The 25,113-nt window shown below is 38.0% G+C and overlaps 1 protein-coding gene across 7 annotated transcripts in view; it reads right to left on the reverse strand.

Annotated features, from left to right (window-relative positions):
* Positions 1-25,113, reverse strand: part of pard3aa (par-3 family cell polarity regulator alpha, a) — a 516,365-nt gene that overhangs the window by 210,237 nt on the left and 281,015 nt on the right. For all 7 annotated transcript variants that reach the window (XM_056237053.1, XM_056237055.1, XM_056237056.1 and 4 more), the window contains 2 exons: positions 15,551-15,739; positions 15,033-15,203 (listed from right to left, as the gene is read on the reverse strand). In XM_056237053.1, the coding sequence (XP_056093028.1) occupies positions 15,033-15,203; positions 15,551-15,739 (360 nt within the window). The remainder of the gene's footprint in view (positions 1-15,032; positions 15,204-15,550; positions 15,740-25,113) is intronic.

Below are 25,113 nucleotides of genomic sequence, written 5' to 3' on the forward strand. Positions count from 1 at the left end.
TCTATCTATCTATCTATCTATCTATCTATCTATCTATCTATCTATCTATCTATCTATCTATCTATCTATCTATCTATCTATCTATCTTACCCATCCATCCATCTAATTAATTAGTTAATTTTAATTCCGTACGCTCAAACTCAAACTGCAAATTTCAGTAAAATTCCTCAATCTAAATTTAATTGTGAATTCTGAATGGCACAAAATCACTCATAATACCTTAGTATTGACCGAGCAACTTCTGTATTACACAGGCAAACACCACAACAGGAAAAATAAAAAAAATACACACCCTGGTCGTGATAAAATCACTGTAATTCACATCCACGTATTCACATTTTACATTAGAACTTGTTTGAGAAAATCCTTTCTGACCTTGGATGAGAGAGAGGATCTCCTTGCCTATATCTCAGGATCATACAGTAACTGTAATCCTGTCTATAACACACACACACACACACACACACACACACATGTGCAGGCTCCGCTGGCCTGATGCTGTTTATGAGGTGTTAATCCCGCGTCCCCTCTCTCTTCTCTCGCTCTGTAATGCTGTCACACACAGATCTCTCAGAGACCCAGACAGCCTCATTAGCCTTCTCTATCACATCTCTAAAATCCCATTCATTTACACAGAGGAGATGAGCCCCTTTCTGTGGCAGATCTGTTGTCCTCTCCCACATATTTTCAGTCTATTTTTCAAGAGGATTATGACGGCTACAAGCGCCCGAGGCTGTGCAGCTGTGGGTCGAACTGCTCAGATTTACCCCGTGAATACTGTGCTTTAGAGCCAGTGACAGTTAATTATGTGTCCCCATAATGGCTGATTTAATTCTCTCACCGGTGAGAGTAAGGGCACTGAATGGGTACAACTGCATAAGTTAAAGAAGCCAAATCTGAAATCCCCTTATAATACAGTATTAGTCAAGGTTTCTTGCACCATGTTTTGGGCTTCCCTGACCATGTGGACCCTCAGCATTAAAAAGGCAGATTTTTGTAACTATACTTTAAAACTTGTCTATGTAAATGACCTTTATTGTAATCGGTTAACCTTAGTGTACTGACACACTTCACCTGGGACGGTTTTTTGAATACCGTACATGAGTTGATGTGTAAATATGGGCAGTATGAGAATGTATGAGTTCTTGTCTCATTATATTTTTATAATATGATGTCTCAAATAGGATGTTGATTAACACAACAACAAAAAAGAACAGTCATTGTAGCCTTAAAGTTTGTGTGTAGTAAAATCTATGTTGAATCAAAAAAAAAATTTTCTTTCTAAAGCTACTTTTTGTAATGTTTTGTAAATACTTGATGATTTTCTCATGTATTTCTTTTAGGGGTAATTTCTCAGCCAAATTTGATGTGGGATTAATTTACGATGAATTAATCGTTGTGGAAATTCCTTATAAAACCTTTCCAAAATGTTTTATATATATATATTTGTTTTATTATAATTTTTTTGATTTACATATATATACATAAAATGTTATTATTATATTATAATATGTATTCATATATTTACACTAACTCATATATTAAGATATCTGTATCTAATATATATATATATATATATATATATATATATATATATATATATATATATAAATAATATTTTTTTTAGGGTAAAGATAATTGTGGAAATTGGAAATTGTTTAAAAATCTAAAGGAAATACAATAATATAGTTAAGATAATACTAATATTAGAATAAGTGTTATTAATACTACTGCTACGTATAATAATAATAATAATAAATGGATATTTTTATTACTTTAATTGCATTAAAATACTTTTGTATATGGCAGTCTTATATTAACCGAAAATAAACACCACATGGAAGCTCCACTGGTCTGTTCTGTGCACAACTGTCTCGGTTCACCTTGTGAAGTGTGAGTGAGTCAGATTGAGTGTGTGTCGTGACAGCCGATCTGCTCAATGCCACTGTGGCTCGGTGCGCTGCCCTCTGATTCAATCAATTACTTTCTCAGGTGAACCAATTGAGTTTCCCTCCTGAGCTGTAAGTGGATTAGAGAGAGCGTCTTCATTCTGAGCCTCCAGTCAAACAAGATGGCCTCGTACACACACACACACACACACACACACTCATCCCTATGTGCAATTTCTTTGAGGTGCAAAACTACATTTCCCATGATGCTTCTGTCATCCTCCTGAATCCCAGTCCCAGTGATATGACATCAGTAAGTCATTGTGAGTTCATGTCAAAAAGGTCCATCGGAGAGTAAATAAACTAATGAAGAACAGATCCAGAAGTCCTCCTCATATTGCTTGGTGTATGTGGATGCGTCCCATCATGCCCCGCTTCGCCCCGTGGAGCCGCAGTCTGGCTCAACGCTAATAAAACCATAATTTACCAGTCAGGCTGATTGATAGCTCTCTCAAGACCCAATCGATCAGACACTCATTTCAGCAGGACGGTTTTCTGTAGCCAGCATGACACTTCCTTCCTGATGTCAGCTTTCATGAACGTCATGCGGACACACACCACATGGGCTGTTTTTATGCACAGGAGGCACTCTTATAGTAAAAATGCACAGTTCTCCATAATCGGGACGTTCTTCAGCAAGAATGCTAATGAATTACAGTCTGAACTTTCTATTTCACACTGCATATTAAAACAGAATACTTGTTTTGACACAGAAATCAAAAAGTTACAGCAACAATGACTACTTAATGTGTTTTAAAATGGATATTTTTACTGGAAAGCCAGTAAATAACACTTTTTAACACATTTTTTTCTCAATCGAGAAGCAGTTTTACTTTGATATATGTCACAATAGATATGAAAAGACTATAGTGCAACTTCTGTTTTATGCCATTTTTTTATTATATTAATTTAATATAAAAAACATTTAAACAAGATATTAGATACGATATATACAGTGTTTACTTTAGAAGAAACAATGCATAAAATATTAAGACTTTCACACCAGCATAATGGCATCTTTAATACAAGTATACTTTGTCTGATGCACTGGCAGATTTCTTTTTAAAAACGTATATCTGAGTGAAAATGTGGGCGGGACTTGATTGAATCTGTGGGGAATTGATTGGATGATTGGATGGTTGTGGTTTGCTATTGGCTGATCTCATGTGAGTGACAGGTTGCTCCGCCCTCATCATCAGAGAAGAGAAGTTATTCTGATTCAAGATTACCAGGCATGTGAATTATGATGTGCACAAATAAATCATTAATACTTAATACTAGAATATTCCATAAAAAATAATTATGGTCAATTATGATTTCATGGTGATTTTAAAAGTAGTATTTTTGGAGCACGGGACGGCTGTTACGCAGCAAAACCGCCGTCAGAAAGAAAGCACGACGCGAGCACGTTGTTGCACTTACTGTACGCTTCTGCTTTGTTTGCACGCTTCTTCTTCAAGTAGAGTAAAACAGGTTTAGATTCGGTGATATAATCTGTTTTTCTCTCTTGCCATTTAGAGCAGATTACATCAAATATCTACCAGGTTATCGTACACCTCCTCTGAGACAAATCTACAAAGTTCGACTAATCTGAACAAGTACTGAAAAAGGAAATGAGAAGCACTTTTAAGTAAAACCCAGTTAAATAGTACTTTTGTAAAACATCAAACCACAGTGACATTTTTGGCTTGATGCAAATGCATTACTTTCCGAGAACAGAGCATCTCTGCTATGTGGAATAACTTTGAGGATATTTTCTTTTTTTCCACAAAGAGAAATCAAAGAAACTGTGAATGATAAAGTGGACCTGAGGGTTCTTCAGTTGTATAACTGCACTGGGACTGCTAAAGCTCCTCGGGTCGTATTTTTGGAGGAAAATAAATCGTTCTTTCTAAATGTGATGTAAACACATACTGTCCCATGACTGCAAATAAACAGACGCGGCTGAGTAAGTGTGTGTGTCCTCTTTCTTTTGTGAAATAACGGTAAATACCACTTTATTTCTGTGTGACTAATGTGCAATCATGACACAAATTAATTCATTATTATAAATGTATCAGTTATTAGTGTAAACCTGTGGTAAAGCATCGATGCTTGGGTTATAAACCTTTAGGTAAACAACGAAAATACCAACAAACTGACGCTTTTATCATGTTCGTTTTGCGATCTCACTAGTTACCAGTGAATTCTTTATGGTTAGTTTTCCGATAAACGTCCATTTTTGTGTGACGTTGTTCCAGAGAGGTGTGTTTTAGGCCCTGCTTACACGAGAACGCTCGCGGGTGAAAACGAAAAAATATTTTATCGGATGTGCCTTTCGTTTACACGGCGACGGCGTTTTTGGGGCTTAAAAACGCAAAAAAGTGAAACCACCCTCCAGAGTGCAAATCTTAAAAACGCTCCACCACCACGTTCCCGTCTAAAGGGTAAAAACCATAGATATCCATAATAAAGGCTAGATGTCTTACGGCGGAGTCTCTATCGTCATCACCGGCGGCCATCTTGTCACAGGCAAGATTTCTGGCGGGCTCTGTGGTGCCTGATGTAAGATGAGTGATCGGCACGAACACAAATACTCTTATCTCGTTGAAATCTTGACGGATTTACAAACGGTTTCTTTTCTTACAAACGTTATTAACGTGGCTATAATTCTGGATGAGTTTTAATTTTTACACTTATTATTCATAAGTATGCAGTGTCATAACTACATCTCTGACGTTTATAACAAACCAAACCGTTTGAAAATCGGTAGAAAAATTGAGCAAGTTTTGGTTATTTAAAAAGTACATGCACCATTAAAACACAATGTGACGAGTGAGCGAGCTGCCTGTGGCAAGATGGCCGCCAGGTGCGGACGTCCACCTCCATTGGCCAGCAGCGCGGACGAGACATCTAGCCTTTATTATGGATATCTATGGTAAAAACGCAAAGTCTGCTAGACAGGGAAGGTTGTACGCAGGCGCGCGGACTTGGTGTTGTTGTGTAGCAGTGCTTCACATTGCCACCTAGCCGCCTGGAGTGCATACTACATCCAATTTCACACACTTTTGCATCACCATATGCACGCAGATTTCCCACCCATAACGCTCGTCTAAACGCAGAATAAAAAGTGATAACGCAACGCCACTTTTGCGTTTTCTCTTCAGATCGTTTCTGTGTAAACAAAGCCTTAGTGAAGCCCACAGCGCTTCTCAGCTTCAGGCCCGACTCTGATGGCGAATGATATTTGTTACACACACCGTCAACCCTTAAACATTCGACTCCAAAGCCTTTTGAATGTAGTACATCTAAACATACAGAAAACTCAACTTCTGCCTCAAACACGTCTTGCTTTAAGCGTACTGAACCTCGACGTCACCAGTTTAACAGCACACTGGAGGCGTGGGGAACTAATTGGACACGCGCGATCCGGGGAAATGTATTCATTTCTCATTTTAATAATCCAGTGCTGATAGGCTCAAAAGCCAAACTTTATGAGGAGCAACATACGCTTGCAATTACCCACAATCCTCAGAGGCAGTCTTCCAGCACTCTGTTGAACTTTGATAACTTACCCCAAAACATTTTCGAATAAAAACATTAAATGTAATAAACACTGAAACTAAAACGTTTTTTACTTGTCCCATAGTTGCACTACAACGGGGAAACTCAGTGCCAAGAAACAATGATAAGTATTTTAAGAAATTAATTGAATTCAAACGACTGCAAGAATTGTAATTGCCTGAGAACACGTGACCTTATATTAATAGAAACGGAAAGCCATCGATTGGAATCGCTCAGCCTCAATTATTGAACTGAAGAAGAAAACGCAATGACCAATAATACATCACATCATTATCTGGGTCAAGACGATCCCTTATGAAGAACATCAGTGCGTCAATTACCAAAGGCTGTCTGATATCCCAGATCCTCCGCTTGAAACCCCAGAGAGTTTCACTCAAGTCAGCGGCTGATTATTAAACCCTTCATTTACAGTTTGAGACTCTGAATCTACTGTAATTGTGACTAAATCAGGTCACTCTCCCCATGCCAGGCCTTTCCAACGTCCCTCTATGAGCCGAAAGAGCAAGTGCCTTCAGTTAGAAGAACACACTTTACACACTTAAAGCTGCAGACACGAGGCGGATACACACTAGCCGGAAACTGAGGCTGCCATCATAAGCTGCATCATATCAGAAAACATTAAAACATCTCATTAGTGTTTGTATATAATATTTAGCCGTATGGTTTTACACACACTGACATCTATAATATGGACATAGTAGTATGGACAACTTAGAAACATAACATTACTTTTTATTATTTGTATTTGTACTACGTTTTTATAAATATATTTGTATAATTCCATTGTACACTTATATAGATGTTTCTGAGGTCCTACCCTATATCTAAACAGCAGTGGTATGTTAATATTAATTATGCACTGTTATTTATGTTTGTGTGTTTGTTAGAATTAGGTTTTTTTTTATTCAAGTTTTTTTAAGTTTAAGTTATTCATATAACATTAATATTTGATCTTATTTCAATTAACAAAAACTTGTTTTTTAATAATGCTGAACTATCCTAGTGTATTTGGGTCCGTTTTGACCCACAAGAGGTACATCACAATTTCTAAACAAGAGGTAAGAACAATGAAACTTTGTGGAAGATACATATAATTAATTTACTTTTTCAGATAAAAAAAAAATTTAAGAGATATACCAATTTAAAGGTGCATTGCGCAACTTTTCATGTTAAAAATACCTGTTTTTCTATCCTATACATGCTTAAAGAACTGCCTGATGGGCTGAATGAGCCCTTCTCCGCGCACTGAGATTGCCTCTATAATCCTGTACAGTAAAATATATAAGAGGGATTCGGGCTCGAATTTGAGACTGGGCGTGACGTCATGCGCGTTCACGCTCACCAGGCTATGTCTCGCAGGTTTGTGTATTCGCCGGCGCCGCCATTCTCCGCATCAGCGAAGACAACTCGTGCGTCAAAGGTAGAAGATGGATTCAAAGAGACCGGCTTGTAGTCCATTCCAAACCCCAACGCAAACTCCACGTAAAGTAAAGAAAAGAACAATTTTGTCTAGTGGCACCAAAAGGGCCAAATTGGAGTCAGACAAGCGTCGGAGTAAGACGAGAGTCAACCTCGGGAAGGCATTCAACAAATGGAGAGATCTCCGGTCTGCTCTTGGTCTCAAACGGGATCCTCAGTTGGCTTTTTTCTTGATAAAACGGTAAGATATAGCCCAGTCTCTAATGTTTGATACGGCCAATCTGTGTATGACAACAAATGACGATGCGTAAAATGTGTAATGCTTTAGCGTAAGCTAGATACATGTACAATCAGAATTGGTTTTACTACCATTGTTAGTGAACAGTTTCAGAAACTAGGAATTGTGTTCGGAAGAATAGTACAACATGAAATATAAAACATATCCAATAAAAGATGCGTGTGGTCCATGAGCGTGCACAACTCTGGTTGCAGTTTCGCTTGTCGCCAGAGGGGGCGTAGTTCTGCAAAAACTCAGAGACTTGCGTTTTGCACCTTTAAACTAACTGTTATACATTTTGCATTCAGATAAGTTTTGACCTGGAAAATGATAGTGGCTTTACACATTTAATTATGCATTTTTTTCATGTTTTTATTTATTTATTTTTACATATATAAGGTAGATTTGTCTCAAATTACTTTAAATACATTTAGCCTCTTTCCTACACACACAAACATTTCCTTCCCAAGCACCGGGACTGGATTTTGTAAAGTGCGCACACACACACACACACACACACACAGGCCAGCGGACAGTGATGGATCTTATTCATTTTAATGCTGGCCTCTGTTTTCCTGCATTTGCTCTCTGACAATAGCAAACTGCCGTCTGTCACAAGAGCAGGGCCGTCGTCCCCCGACACACACTCCTGCAACCCATCATTCTCCTCTTCTTTACACTTACACTACTCTCTCCATCTCTCTTTTTTATTATTTCAGCTTTCCCTCTCTCTCTGAAAGCCGTATCAAAGAGCAATTTGTAGTGTGTGTTTGACCACAGCTGGAGTCCGGCTATGCTGGGAAGTTGATGAGAATGATGAAAGCAACCATCCTCATCCTCATCTTCATCCTCATCCTCATCTGACAGACAGAGTGAGCTTGAGCCGGGGCGTTTCGGCAGGCGACGGGTGACCTTGGATGGGACGTGTGTGTGAGTGGATTGATGGGACGTGTGTGTGAGGGGACAGGATCTCAGCGTGATCTCAAAGCTCCAGCAGAAACCCAACACACACGCTAATAAAGACTGATCTGAGCTCAGCAGTGTGTCCGCTGTGGGCCGCTGCGTGTTTCGGGGGGTTTCTGTGTGTACGTCTGTGAAAAGACATCATTTTTATGTTTTTTGACTGGGTACAAAAGAAAAAAATTCATTTTGAAAAATTGTGGAAACTGACAATTAATGACTTCCAAATAAGTATGCCCATGCTATAATCTGCATTGTACTAATCATAGCTTAAGGTCTTCACTTAAAATTAAAAACGTATATTCACGAACATATTTAGTTGTGCTCAGTCAATCAAAGTCAAAGTGAAAAATCTGTGTTGCTAAACAAGTCCTCCATCCAAAGAAAAGTATACGCATGAGCAAAATCCTCCTGAGGAAACCCGTCGGCAGGAGCCGAACCAGCCGGAGATGAAGACCGGATCATTCCCGAGAGAACACACACATTCATCTTCACAAGTTTCACGACGTTAGGGAGAGTGTATTGAGCACTGAAATTATTCTCCAAAGTTTTGCTTTGCTCCAAAGAAGCAAGTCGTTTTATTCCTCATGTCATATACGTGACCCTGGATCACAAAACAGCCAACAATACATTGTATGGGTCAAAATTATAGATTTTTCTTTGATGCCAAAAATCATCAATGTTCCATGAAGATATTTAGTAAATTTCCAACCATAAATATATAAAACATTTCTTTTTGTAAATGTGAAAGCAGGACAATCGCAAACATAAATGGACAACTTTACAGGCGATTTTCTCAATGTTTCGATTTTATTGCACCCTCAGATTCCAGATTTTCCAAAAATACTGTTTGATCGACTCAAGTTTGATGAAGATGTAATTTGTGTGATATGTGCGAATACAGTGTTGTTAGATTGCAGTTGGCGTCAGCCTCTTTCAGGTCTTTTATTAATATCAAACATCAAGCTTGCGGTTTTCTTATTCATCCACTCATTGTTTCATCGCTCGAGTCAGAGACTTTAAGCAGTCCTGAAAAGCTTCATATATTTACATTCCACGAAATAAATGATAAAGAAAAATCTACATCAACTGACACAAGTCTCATCCTCATTGTATGATTCAGTAACTTCTGTTCTGTCACTTGTCAGAACTTTGTCATTAATGTTACTATTACTGTAATTACTGTTTTTACTGTATTATTGATCAATTAAGTATGGAAGCTTGTTTCCAGCACAGAATAAAGGTTAAGTGCACATTTTTATCTCACAATTGCGATTCTATAAACTAGCCAATTGTGAGAAAAAAAGTCAGAATTGTGAGATAAAAAGTAGGGTTGGGTATCGTAACAAAATGTTCGATACCGATACCGATACCTTGACTTCGATACCAGTTCCTAAAATATACTTTTTTCAATACCAATTTTATGTAACCAGTTTTAACAATATACCATTACCTAATTTTTATTTTTTTCAGTTTGTTGACTTTTTTACACTCATATTTTGAGTATGTAAAAAAGCACCAATGCTAAAGTTTTCTATGTTTCCTAATCATTTAACAACATGTTTTCTTTACTTAAAGAATTTAAATAAATAAACTTGCCTACTTCAATGAGCTCATTGTTTCTGCCTTAACTTAATGCATTGTTTAACAATGAAACTGAATGAAAATTAATTGAAATGCATTACACTGTCACCTCTGATAACAGATAACTCTAAATTGTAATTTAGACACGTGCATTTTCTGTAAAGCTGCTTTGAAACGATATGTATTGTGAAAAATGCTATACAAATAAATGTGAATTAAATGAAATATAGGCTACTGGGGGCGGGATATATGCCTTGCGCTCAGCACACATGAAGCTTGCAGCAAAGCACTGGCAAAAGTAGCCTAATGATTATGGAAACAATAGCCAGGAGATATTTTAATTTTTTATTAATGAACAAGTGTTTACTAATGGTGTGTTCACACCGAATGAGAATTTAATTATTTGCGCGAGTAGATTACATGCAAAGTCAATGCAAAGTCGCATCATTCGCGCCGGGCGTCGCGAGTGAGGCACGCGTTTGCCGCGAACGTCTTCCGCGCAAGTTGAAAAATTTGAACTCGAGCGGAAGATTCAAGCGTCTAACTAGACGCGATAAACGCGTATTTGACGCTCTATTCGCGTTCGGTGTGAACACACCATTACTCTCTCAAGTGTATTCTGTGCGCTTCTAAGTGCCTTATTAGGTCTTGGCAGCAATTATCTTGTCGAAAATATTGCATCGCGTGATCTGGTATCGAGTCTGTCTAGGGTTGCCAACTTTCTGAAATGGAAATAAGGAAGGGGGGGGTGTTATGTGGTAGTGACATAGTGCGCGCTCCACACTCCCACACACACTTGGATATGCGTCAAAATCTTGTGTTTATTTGGGATAATCTTAGCCCTGTATTATTATTATTGTCAAACCTGTATTTTGACTGACATTTGACGAATTGCTTTGTTCCTTTTTTGGTAAAGCGCCTTCTAAATATGTAGCCTAAATGTAATAGTAATAATATTATTATCATTTGCGTTTATAAATGAGTTCACTGAAGACAGTAAAATTTTAATCATAAAATAATTTATGAATGTTTTATTTTTATATAACCTAACCTTGTGTTATATTTCTTTTTTATATGTGAAGTATTTGTTTGCTTATTCTATTATACTGAGCTTTTTCCTCCTAAACAAATGGACTTAAAAGATACAAGTAGGCTAACCTAAATTCAAGAAATCATCCATTAAAATAATTAAGTTTAAACATAATAAATGCATCCCGCAGAAGGCCTGGTTGGCACAGACTGGGGGAGAGGACACAAATCCGTGAATACAGTTTACAAACCCGTGTGAACGGATTGCGAAAGCGTGGGCACGGTTTATGAATTTGTGGGTACAGATTGCAAAAACTGAGGGCACGGTTTACAAATCTGAGAGCGCGGATTAGGAACTCGTGGGTACGGTTTATTAATCCGTGAGCACGATTTGTTAAACCGAGGGAACAGATTGAGAATTCGTGAGTACGGTTTATAAACTGAGCGGACGGATTGCAAAACCGTCGCCACGGATTGTTTTTTTTTTTCCAACAGGTGACTTCCCGGGCTCCGTACGTCAGAGCCCGTCAAGGTGGCGCCAAGTCCCCGAATTTGCCATTGTAGCAGCGGGTCTTCGTTCATTCATCATAGTAGTCTGTCTGACATATATATTAGAAGCTATGCGTCTGTCATGGATTTGCACTGAATTGATTCTCAAAAATACGGAACAAAGTGCGTTCCGTATCAGTTCAATACGGAACAAGTCTTTTATGTGTCAAATACGGAACGATTCCGTATTATACGGAACGGTTGGCAACCCTAAGTCTGTCACATAGGTAGGCTACACTTTGGATCATTTTCACATATTTTCTATCTATCTGGGTTGGGACGCTTACACACACACACTACAGCCGCACGTGCGACGAGCCACGTCTCTGGGCAGCGCGTAAACTAGTGTTTTTCCGCCACAGCCAATCATGTTGCATGCTTATTGTTTCACTTACGTTGACGAGATTAACCACTTAGCTACCGAAATTTGGTAGCGGAAAAACAAGACATGTTTCGATACTCTGTAGTATCCAGGCAATTCGGTCGGTACCTAAAAAGTACCGAACTCGGTACCCAGCCCTAATAAAAAGTCGCAATTACCGTTTTTATTTTTTAATCTGTGGCGGAAACAAGCTTCCATACATAAGTGCAGCCTTGGTGACCAGAAGAGACTTAAAAAAAAAAAAAAAAAATTTTTTTTTTAAACATTTAAAAAAAATCTCACCGACCCCAAACTTTTGAATGCTAGTGTATGTGTATGTAAATGTAAATGTCTGAAAAATAAAATACACAGTATGTGGTTGAAAACACTTGTGTTGTGAAATATGACAAGCACTGATCTAGGCGCTCTTGGGTCACTGATTTGAATTGATCAGTAGATTATGTAACATTGTAATGACAGCGCTGTGATCAGAGGGTTAAAGTCTTTACCGTGTTCACTCACAGTGTAAACACCACTAAATCTTTTAAAGAATTGATCAAGAAGATCAGATAGTGAGTCTCCTACCTCTCCTTTAGAGTTTCAGCATCATGAATTCAAACATTTATCATCAAATATTTCCAAAAGCAAATGATCTGAGTTATAATATCCACTTTCATGTTACAGCTTTATACTAGACCTGTAACCCTTGTTACTGTCTATTTTTATTTCTCCCAAGAAATCTTAAGAAAAATCGATACTTAAAAGAAACATAAACGAGAACTCTATTAAGTCCCCTGAGCCACGAAAGAGCAAGTTCTGAGCGATAAGGTTTTCCTCTGGGAATCATCCGTGAGTGCGGTCACAGACTATCATCTCATTTCCATAAGCAGTCATCGTTCTGAGTTTCATCTCCTCGAACGCTGCGGCTTCAAAGCGCCTGTCGTATATTCTTTAGAAAGATGAGTGTTAGATTACGCTTTCTGATGTTATGACTCTGTGCGGGCAAAAAAAAAAGAGAGAGAAAAGAAACACAAACACACATCCAAAGGATTGCATTTGGGAAAGAGGGGGGGATGGAAAAGATGGCATTTGGAGTTGATATTTGATATTTCATACTGCCATCTGTTATCAGGACAAATCAGCATGAGCATTTCAGCGGTCAAATTGCTTTCGATCGCAATCCTTCGCTCGCACCCCAGTCTCTCTCTCTCTCTCTCTCTCTCTCTCTCTCTCTCTCTCTCTCTCTCTCTCTCTCTCCGTCTCCTGTGTCTGTCTGATAACAACTTCTCACTTTAATTCACTTTTTCTGCAGTCAAACTTCCCTGTCTTCACACACAACTCAACTCTGACTGTCAGTCAGTCACTCTGAGCGTTCATCTTAATGCGGGAAGAACAGCAGAATGTCATATTCATAATCACCATTGAATGACAAGCCACTGAACTATTGTCTGTTAGTTTATTATTATTTATGCTCTATTTAAGTTTATGGTAGCCCTAAATTATGGAAGCATGTTTCCGCCACAGAATGAAAAATAAAAAAGGTAATTGTGACTTTTTATCTCACAATTCTGACTTTATTTCTCAGAATTGCGAGATATAAAGTCAGAATTGCGTGATATAAAATCGCAGTTGCGTGTTATAAAGTCAGAATTGCGAGATATAAAGTCAGAATTGTGAGATATAAAGTCAGAATTGCGAGATATAAAGTCAGAATTGTGAGATATAAACGATTCTGAGGGGGGAAAAGTTAGTATTTTTTCCCCCTTTGAATTGGCCTGATAACTTGCAATTGCGAGTTTATATCTCATAATTCTGAGAAAAGATGTCAGAATTTCGAGATATAAACTCGCAATTATGTGTTATAAAGTCAGAATTGCGAGATGTAAAGTCAGAATTGTGAGATAAAAAGTCGCAATTCTGTCTTTTTTTCTCGCAATTGCAACTTTATTTCTCACAATTGCGAGATAAAAAGTCGCAATTATTTGTATTTATTTTTTTATTCAGTGGCGGAAACGAGCTTCCATAGTAAATACTGTAGAACCTGATTGCAGATTTTAGCAAAAGTCTCTCAAACCCTCTCGCGCCATCAAACTCTGTTCTGGTTCCTTGAGTCACGCAGAGTTCAATGTTTTTTAATTTATTCTACACTTAGATGTTCCACCATTTTAAATTTGGTCAAAAACATACGTTTCAAATTTATCCTTCAGCTTTCATCCCCAAATTTGGGTCAGATAATCTCCGGGCCATGTTGGTCAGATATTATAAAAACTTTTATTTAATACACCACATCAATCACAAGCAATGCATCAAAACAAATACATTTGTTTAAGAGGAGGCACAGCTTGAATCTCTGGAAATGAAACTTTCTCGTTCTCATCGCCACAATGCCCTGAGCGCACACATGTAGTTTTGTGACAGCGCCACCAACTGGCAAAAGTGGACAAACCTTTGGAATAACTGGACCTGAATTATATTTGGCTTTGCATTTCTCATTGTGTCATTGCAGAAATGTCCTTCAGCACACAAACACAAATGTTGCTCTGTTTGTAATTAGTTTTTCCTAGAAAAAAAAAAAAAAACTAGTACACTAAAAAAAGTCAACTTTAGCATACTTTTTTAAAAGAGTATTTATAACAAAATAATATACTTAGGTGCAAACCAAATGTACAAAAATATATCAAACACTCTAATTCTTTTTCAAATTAAAATGCAATTGAGTTTAAGTTTATATTAAATGCATTTAGTTTAACTTTAGAGTGATTTTTTTTGACCCACTTAAGTATGATTTAAGTACATTTTATATATTTAATTTCATAACTACTTCTATTGTCTTTTAAATACGGATAAAGTGTACCGCCGAAGGTACTGACAAGCAACTAAAATATATTTTAGCGTCATTTCTACTGAAACTTGTATTTAAATACATTTGTAATTAATGAAGTTGCAATTTTGTACATCTAAAATATATTAACTTTAAATGTAATAGCAAATAACACCCTACAGTTAAAACACAATGATTTAAAATGTATTTTGAAGTAAAACGTTTAATTGCACACTATTACAAAGTGCACTTTTTAAAAGTGTACTTAAGCACATAGTCATGGAAGTGTACTGTTTATGTGCACTTAAGTGGCGTTTTATTTAATTTATATTATATTATCTGCAAGTCCAGGTTTTTTTTATTGTAATACTTTTAAGATTGAAGTAAAATGAAGCGCACTTCTGTTTCACACGGGGAATGTTGACAATGCAAACGTACCGCCGTTTAAAGCCGGAAAGCACAGTGTAGAAACATAGCAGTGGACGTTCCTGTACATGCTAAAGACGGTGTGTAACGTACCTCTCCTCTCCCTGCGAGCCGTCGGGCAACGATCAGCTGAATCATGCCTCTCTTGTTGCCCTCGACGGACATGGACTTGCGGAGGGTCTCCATGGCTTCCTGATTGGTCTTTTCCAGTAGAGACTCTCCATTAACTGCTATCAGCTGGTCATTTACCCTCAGCCGCCCATCCTGTGATTGCACAAACAAGAACAGTTTTCTTTGAATAAAGATCGAATATGAAAAAAACACATGTAGCCAATCAGACCTGATTTCAACAAGTGCAACGTGTTTCTGGATGAACATTTCAATCAGATTTGAGGGAGAACTTTACACTTTATGTCAAGTTCAGGCTTATAACCAGGGTTAGGTGCTTCTACATCAGTGTTATAGGGATTGTATGGCTAGGATTAGGTTTAGGGATATGGTTATGATTCAATTTTCGGACAGGAATATAGTTCCAGGATCAACAAAATATGTTGACCCTGGGATGCGTCTAACTCTGCAAAACCAGGACGTGCCACGCAGACGCTCCTCACCTTGCAAGCGGCTCCTCCAGTGATTATAGACTTGACGAATATGCCCAGGTCAGCGTGGTTCTCTTTAGATCTGTTGCCCTTGACGCTGACCCCTAACCCTGCCGAGCCCGAGTCATTCAGGGGGATTTCAAAGGTCAAAAACTCTCTCGTTCCATCCGGAGTCAATATTAAATCATATTGTTCTTCTTTCTATGGAGATAAAGAAAAGACACAAAAGATTTTGATAAGTTAAGGGAGGAAAAATGTATTTATTGTTTCAATATTAAAATACTTTCCCCATGCAGTTTAATCAGATTTTTTATTTACACTAAGCCACCTTATTGGCAGAGGCTATTTACACTAACTCCACCCACTGGCGCCTGATTGGACCAGACACAATTAGGGAAGATGCTGGATTGTCAACAGTAGAAATACTGTAAGGGTAAAGCGCTGGGAAAAAAAAGTTTTTACGCTAATTACGCCTTTTGCAGAACTCGCTCTACTCTCTTTTTCCATCACATGTCAGATCGGAGAGGCATTTATTTTCAATAAAAATGAAGAAAATATTCAAAAAGTGGGAATAAAGTGTCTAACCTGTGTTTAATAATAAAGTGTTTATTGGGTAGGGGTAGCGGTGAGGGCTTAGGGCGCCATCCATTTAATAATTCTAATAAATATAATAATTTGCACCCTATGTTATTATTGCATACTGCTTAATGTACAACAACACTGAGGTGCAAATAGTCTCTGCCACTATTTATCAGTAAAAATAGCATCTTACTACTATTTACACTTATTGCAAAGAAAAGACTTCTATGTTTACATAGTGTAAATAGAATATATTGCTATTTATATTCAAGTCAAGTCACCTTGATTTATATAGCGCTTTTTACAATACAGAGTGTTTCAAAACAGCTTTACAGAGATGACAGGAAAATAAGTTGCATACTTACATACAAAATGTACGCTTCGTGCAAATAGCAGCTATCGCTAAGGAAATATGCTATTTTTACTAAATGTAAATATAATATAGTTGCTATTTACACAGTGTAAATGACATCTATTGCTATTCACACTAAGTTTAATATGCAACTATAAGCAAGCAACTCATAGGTTAATTCCACCAACATACTGTATTTTCACACTTTTGCATAGGTACTAAATTTGGTTTGAAACTTACTTTGCGACTGTTAAAAAAGTATGATCTGTATGTAATGAATGCGTGTAGTATGAATGAAATTCGGACGTAATACAATCCGCCATGTTGTCATTGTTATGTGACCTATGATATCAGTTATGCCGTTTCTCACCATACTGTACAGAAATCCTTTCCGTAGGTCATCCGGGGACTTTTTACCTATACTGTTTTATGAAAAATGTGAATTAGGACAAACTATTCAGCTTGCATACTATTTTTTGTTATGGCTATGGGTCTGTTTCGACCAATGAGAGATGGGGAAAGTGTTTACGATTGAAGAATACCAACTACCAACACAAAAAACAAACACAATATAGCTTTCCAGTTGAACTACAGAGTGCTGAATTGAGAGGTGTGGAGATTAACACAGCAGGATCACATGACTCATTAAACATGATGTTTACAGTGGTTTCTATGGAGAATTGTCTTGGCACCCATTAAGTGGACGATCTCCTGTTGTTCACAGGAAAATCTAATTACAGTCCAGATTCAAACCCATGATATAAATACACTTCCATATCAGTGAACAAACTGTTTTGAGAATTACATTGTTAGAAAATCCAAAGAAAACCAGCTTTATGCAGCAAATAGTGTGCATTTGGACACTGCGATCGTTTCTGATTGGTCTATGAACAAGTGGACCTAGTCTAAACCTAGTAGATCATCTTGGTCACAGCTAATACACCACTTTGGATCGGCTACCATGTTCCAAAACCAGAATTTCCCATCAGGGAAGTCATTAAAAGAGTGATTCATTGGGGAAAATCCACTCTCAGTAGCACTTGCATACATTAAAAGCAAAAGTAATGTGTTTAAAGAAAGGTTCAGCACACACACACACACACACACACACACAGTTGAAGAATGCCAGGTGCTTGGCTTTAGTCCAGCTGCCGAGAGCAAAGAAGCTGGAGATGAGTTATAGAGATTCAGCCAAGCATTCAGGTGAGGCCCCTATCTCTCCTTCCTTTCATAATACACCTCACACACACACACACCATCACCCCGTGCCCGAGCAGTTGCCATGGCAACCCAGGTGGCTCTCAGCAGACAATAGCAGCTCTCAGGTTAAGAACCAACAACCAGGTGAAGGCGCCAGGAAGAACACATGCAGTGCTAACACGGTTTTCACGTGTGTGATTTTCACCCACTCGTTTCGTCCCCATCACGCACAAGTACGCAGAGGACAACAGTCTTTTAGACTGACACAATGAAGTGGCTCTCACCGGCTCACTCTAGCACTGCTATGCATTATGGATAGAAACATTGCTGTTTTTGAACGAAGAAGCATCTCTGTGAGTTTTAGGCCACGTCTCGCCTTTGACAGATAATATTGTTTTTGTCAGCTACTCCATGGCAACCGAGAAACATTTCAAGCACTCGAAGGAGTTTCCAGAGGTGTCAGTAAAGACTAGGGTTGGGAATCAAAATTGGAATTGGATACCAGGGTTTCTGCAGGTATCTTCAAATTAAATCGAATGCTTTTTAGTGCCTCTTTTTTATTTTTGATGCCATACATGACCCATGACTAACCACAGATATTACAGTGCTGTCCATCGATTAAAAAAATGTACTCGATTAATCACAAATTTTCTGTGATTAATTGCAATTGAAAACACTTAAATTTTTATAGGTTTAAAATAGTTTATATATTTTATGATGTAATAATTTCACAGGTAATCTACAAATGAATGTAGAGACAACATAAAGACAGTATATACTTTATGAATGAAGGCCAGTATCACTGATACTAATACAGCTATTGATATCCGGATAAAAATGAATGTGTGGGGCAACTTAACTATTATAATTACGTTGAAACTTAAGGTGCGGTCACATTATGGATATTATGGTGAAATATTGCAGGCAAAAAAATAAGTCATTTCTGTTGGCGAATCCGTGTGACGAACTTGAACCAGTTGTGAAATATGCATGCGCAAAATTACCAAATGGTGCATATTCTTATTCAAATGACTATTACGAGCGTGTTTGTTTGTGCATTAGCAAGCAGCACTGAATATAACGGGTATAATCCTCCTGGAGTGATCTTGAGCAAAAGCTAAGCTCCTTTAAACAGTAAAACACACCACATGTGAAAGCTCAGCTTCAATATGCAGTCGTTCTGAAAGTAGCTTTAAGCCAGTGCTACAGGTTGCCAGTCTCTGACCTCAAAGTTTTATAACATGCAACAGTTTGCTTGAAGGTCTGAAATTGTGTTACACACCGCTGGTTCATTGTCACAAGCCTTCACAACACTGCACATTTCTTTCAGACACTGGCAGAGGGAAATGCCTCCCGTTATAAGAGGAGCATGCAGCTCGACCTGGCCCATTGTGCTCGCGAGTAATTAATTAATTCATAAGCAGACTGGATGGTGTGCATTCATTACATGCTTTTGTTTCCAGAGTGAGTTTGAATTATACTGTCAGTGCACAGACAATGAAGAGAAGAGCCCATGCGAGATAACACAGCGTCTGAACACGGTACAAACAGAGAGAGAGAGAGAGAGAGAGAGAGAGAGAGAGAGAGAGAGAGAGAGAGAGAGAGAGAGAGAAAGAAAGAAAGAAAGAAAGAAAGAAAGAAAGAAAGAAAGAAAGAAAGAAAGAAAGAAAGAAAGAAAGAAAGAAAGAAAGAAAGAAAGAAAAATGGACAGATACAAAAAAGAGAGAAACAAAGGGAAAACGAACTAAAAATTTTGAATAAACGGATAAAAGTGTGAACCAAAGAATAAACAAAAGATCTAATTAAAAAAAATACTTTTAAAACAACTAACAGAAGAAAGTATGTTATTGAACGAAAAAAACAAACAAACAAACATACAAAACAAAACAAAGTCTAAACACATTCAAAATAAACAACTAACCAAAAAGGATGAACAAACAATTAAGTGAAGACAACAAAAAATAAACAAACAAACGAAAGGAAGGAAGAAAGACCAAACAAAAAATTAACACAGTAACTAAATAAAAAAAATGTAAGAAAGAACATCAGGAAAAACAACCTAAAAACTAAAATAATTATGAAGAAACAAATAAAAGCAAGAAATATAGAACGAAAAATCTAATGAAAGAAATAAACACACTTTAAAAAAAAAAAAAAATTATTGAATGAGCAAACAAACCAACCAAACACTTTCAAAACAATTAACATAAGAAATAATAAAGTATTGAACAAACAAACAAACAAACCAAAAACAGAACTCAACTTATTCAAAATAAACAACAACTGAAGACAGCAAAAAAACTAAAACAAATGAGAGGCGTTTTCTTGCGAGGTTTTTTTTTTCTTTACGTTTTGCGTTGCCCTAAGAGTCTTTGTGTTCGCTCGGAAAGAAAGCAAAGTTTCTCGGGGGAACGAGATAATGCAAAAGCATTGACACATATGTTTCCAAAAGCGTTGACATATCATTTTTTTCATTTCCTTTTACGTTTTTTTCCTTACTTTAGAGGCTCAATTAAAAAAAAAAAACAAAGAAACAAAGAAAACATGAAGAAAGAATGAACAACATTACAGAAGGAAGGAAGGAATGAATGAATAAAAGAAAGAAATGGAAATATAAATGTTGCTCTCTGGCTTCAAACTGCTGCAAAGGTTTGAAACAATTAGCAAGGCTGAAACTTTCTCGCCCAAACGGGGCAACGACATAAAGGTCATTGGAAATGAATTTAAGAGGCTAAAAGAAATCAGTCAAGTATGTAATTGCAAAGAAGGCCTGTGCATGATAAGTATAGTAACATGAAATTTCTCACCACTGTTTCTTTGGCCCGCCACCTTCTGATAAAGCCTGCATATTAAACACTGACTAATGCACATTCAAGACTTTCAGGTACAATTAGACCCAAAGACCCGCGAAAGAGAGAGAAAACGAGATTAGATGAGACTCTCAAAGCGAGGAGCGGAAGAACTGTCAGCACCTAAAGTGAAGGTGACACGAATAGTTGGAGAGGTGAAGCCAAACACCTCATTTATACATTTTTACAAGGAATCAAGTTCCCAATGAAGAAGGTCAAACGGAAAAAAAAAAAGAAAAATGTTAGCAACACCACTCTGATTATACGTAATGAGCTGATATGAGACTTTATGTTCCATAATCAGCCTATTTTTGATCACTTCCAGTGTTTTGTTGTACATATATAAACACGTTCTGCTACACGGAGAACAGCGTGTTTGAGACCTAACTGTGCTTGACTTCACCACATGCTCTCAGCAAGCTCTCATGTCCCAAACCCGCTCTAAACGGGCTTGTTTACCAGGCCTGTACAGCGCTAGCAGCGCACGCTCCATACGAACAGCTAGGCTAATTGCTGTCACAGCTGAGAGAAAAAAGTGCTAAGCAAAAACAGGTGGCAGCTCAAAACTGTTTTGCTAGCAGAATGCTATTGTCTTCCAACGCACTTTGCAATATTAGGTTTAATTATGGGAGTACTTGGCTTGGGGTTCAGCACCGCAAACTGCCATGTTGTAAATGCAACCCACAAAAGCAATGGTGACGGGGACGGACAAGGAAACATTTTCAGGGGAGTAAAAGGGGTTCGAACAAGCAATTGAACTTTAAGCGTGCCAGTCTGGCTAATGGAGACGGTTGGGGTAATTGTCACAGCAGGGATGCCAGGGTTTGTGCTTTAAAAGAGAGAGTGGCTCTCGATGCTATCCTGAAAAACACACGGGCTCTGGGTGGAGAAGAGACGGGGATGAGCGGTTAATGGATGTCACATTTGCCGCTTTGGAGGTTTTCTGACCTGCTCTGTCAAAACCAGCGTTTATGCGGATACCTTCAAGACATGTGAATCCGCTTTGGTTTCTGATTGTATAGTTTCAGACTTTGAAACATGCTTGAATTTCTGTTCATTTATTGTAGCAATGCAAACTCCACGCAGAACTTTATTGTTACCTTCTTTCAGCCTGTTGTTAGTCCCAACATAGGAGTCACACCACGCAATAATGATTCTAATTTACAATAATTTTTGTCTCATTTTCACACAGAGTTGCTGCTGATACATTATTACTGTAAGACTGGACAAACTGGAAGAACTGGAAGAGAGGGCAACTCTCTGAGAAAACAAAGGGAATTAACATTTGAACTCTCTCTTGTGAAGTTAGCAAGTCTCACCTCAGAAACATCCTAATCTACATCTCTTTCCCTCTTCCCCCATTCCTTCTCTCCCTCATGCGGAGATCACCAAAATTCACCCAAAAATCAAGGTAAATGTGAATAATTATCATACAGTATTATACATGTTTGCAGTGGTTAAAGTGGGATTTGGCAGGTGGGGGAACCCTCAAATTTTGTGTAGGTGCAACAGGGAAAAATGACTCACCGTGGGACAACATATTGAGTATCGAGGGATAGCAATACTTTTTGGGTCAAGAGTGCCGCTGTAGCACCAACCCAGCAAACACAGAACGTTCCCCTAACGTTCCCGTATGGTTCTCATTTGGTTCCCATTTGGTTATTTTTTGGGTATCAAATGAGAACGTTCCCAGAACGTTCCCTGTAGGTTTTTTTAGGTTTCATTTTCTGAATAGGTTCCCGGAACGTTCCCCTAACCTTAAGGGGACGTTCTATTTACGTTAAGAAAACTTTCCTGGAGAACCAATAGGGAACATTCTGGGAACGTTCCCAGAACGTTCTGGGAACCAAAAACTAACGTTCCCAGAACGTTCCCAGAATGTTCCCAGAACGTTCCCAGAATGTTCCCAGAACATAAAATTGTTAGCTGGGAAGCATCACTTATTTACTTGATATTCTAATGGTTTTATTTTGGCCCATCTACACTGATATGATGACGATACTATGTTAAAATTGCTTAACACAGGGACAAAAATGTAACGCAGTTGGTGTAATTGGCCGACAATCCCTCATCATGCGCTGTGCAAACGCGTCAAAGCATTCTCAGGTATAAATATGCAGCATTAATGCACTAGGTGTTTTTGAACGATTATTATATGGCGATATACAATGGTTACATAATGTTAAAACTAACTTGGCCCAGCTCGGGACCAGCGAGATTCGTTGAGATTAATGAATCTATTTATTTATTAATTTATCTGCGGTGCCGGAACGCAGTTCCGGACCATTCCGGCCCACTTTAACCCCTGCATGTTTGGTATCATTTGAAATGTCTCTGGTACAAAGGTCTCATTCCCAAAGAAGTAAACCAAAAGGTAATAAAGTTTTTAAGAGTTTAGAGAGTTTGTAGCTGAAACTAGCCGTGATGCGGAGTGTGTGTAAGACACTCAGCATCATGTATTTTCTAATGTCAGGTTCGCATCTTTTCTCTTTATTTCAAAGCTTTTGATGTTTTGTATTTATTATCTTTGAACTGATTATGAAATTGGCATGATACATTTACCTGACTTATACTACAGGGCCGTTGAATGCTTGAATCTGATTGGTTGAGGAACGTTCTAAGGTGTGCAATTATTTTCAGGGAAACGCACGGCTAAAGTAGTTCCAGGCAGGTCTTGACCACATTACCGTTCCATATCACTTCGCGTAGTCAACTGTCATAACGGAAAATATAATAGAATTCATAACAAGACAAAACATGCAGCCCATGCGCTTGATCTGCCATTTTCGATGTCTAACTTCACAATCAATGGAAACATGCAGTTTAATTTTAATAAATAAAGTATATAGTCCTATCTATAATCAATCAAATTAAACTGAATATAGGCCAAATACATAGTCCTGCTGCACGGGTTTTCGTAATTAATGCAGATAATAGGCTATAACAAATAAATAATTATTGATAGGCCTATACTTGTAAATAGGACTTTGTGTTTCATTTATTAGGCTAGTCTACTGTCAATATTAGAAGAAAAAAAAACATGAACGAACTAATTAAAACGAATTGAGTTAATTAATAAATAATAATATTGACGCACATGCTTCTCTCTCTCTCTCTCTCTCTCTCTCTCTCTCTCTCTCTCTCTCTCTCTCTCTCTCTCTCTCTCTCTCTAATAACTGCATTAATAACTGCTTAAAGCCGAGGACACACTTATTGTAAGGGCGGTTATGAATGTAATTTGATACTTTGTTATGATTGATCATGCCCAAACGCGTGTTCAGCACGTTCAGTCTGTGTTCACAGTCGGTGTGTAAAATCTGCTGCAGCCGATGGAAACAGTCAGAGAGTGTTTCAGCCAGTCGTTTAGTGTGTCCAGCATTAGTCTGCTATCAGTGGCTCAATCCTCCGTTACTAACTCTAAAATGACGTTTTGGAATTAGCAACGGAGGCATGGGATTAGATGCGCAAGAAATTAGTCCAACATACAAGAGCGTTTTAATGACAAAAACTTTACAAACGTCTTGAAATACATCATTTGAACAATGTTTCGAGGTGTGGTAACTGTAGTATAAGCGGAATAATTGACTTCAGGCCGTTGAATTATTAGAAAAATAACTCCGCTTCGCGTCGTGACCGCATTACCACCTCGGGTGTGCATTATTTTTCTAATAATTCAACGGCCTGTCGTCAATTATTCCTTACATAATAAATTGTAAACATTTGATTTTATTCTGACTGACTCTGAAATTGTTTTCCCAAGTAGATTAAACGGATTCGTATGTTACCGCAAGTCTGCGTCAGATTGGTGACGACTAATAATTGGCACTAATTCAAGTGTACTTGGTTCGGAAAGACGAGAAGTGAATTTCCATTTAAAACAGCAAAAATGCTGCTTGACCAATCCAAATCTGGTGTGTCTTACCTCTGTTTTAATTGAATGTTACTTTAGATAAGTGTGCGTGGGAAACCACGGTATGGCTATTGGCCAATCCAAAGCTATTATAAGAGAAGTAATGTTGGTTGACTGATATCTGTAGCAGTGGCCATACCTCTACTGAAGTAAACGTTACTTTAAATTCAAGTGTATGCAAAACCACGGGGGCTATACCAAAGTATCTTTGATTGTGTAAGCGTGAATGCGACCATCTCAGGTATATAGCCAATCACCTCCGTTTAGTGACGAGCTTGTGATCGCGAGACCCGCGTTAAACAGAAGGCGTGAGGACCTCAGAGCGACATAGCTTCCTAATATGAACGGGTAAAATATAAGTAAAGAGTTAAATAGAACAATCAAACGTATTGCTAAACTATTATATAATTGACCAATATGCAATTGGCAATCTAACCTAAATTCGAGGTCTTTATAAAATGGAGTCAGATAAATGGATTTAAATTACTTTGCCAGGTGGAAAGACCTTCACCCGTTCTGTCAGATGCTGCCATACGCTGATTTCACGCAGCCGCCATTTTGAAATCGAAAGCGAGTCTCCGGTGGGAATATCCCCGGAAGTACAGATAGACAACAATGCCTTGGACTCCCAACCTGAAGCTGCTGCCGCGATCTACACTATTGGATGTTAATATCCAATATAGGA

Source organism: Rhinichthys klamathensis, unplaced genomic scaffold (genome assembly GCF_029890125.1).
Source record: "Rhinichthys klamathensis goyatoka isolate OS25496 unplaced genomic scaffold, OSU_Roscu_1.1 h1tg000476l_1, whole genome shotgun sequence".
Lineage (NCBI taxonomy): Eukaryota > Metazoa > Chordata > Actinopteri > Cypriniformes > Leuciscidae > Rhinichthys > Rhinichthys klamathensis.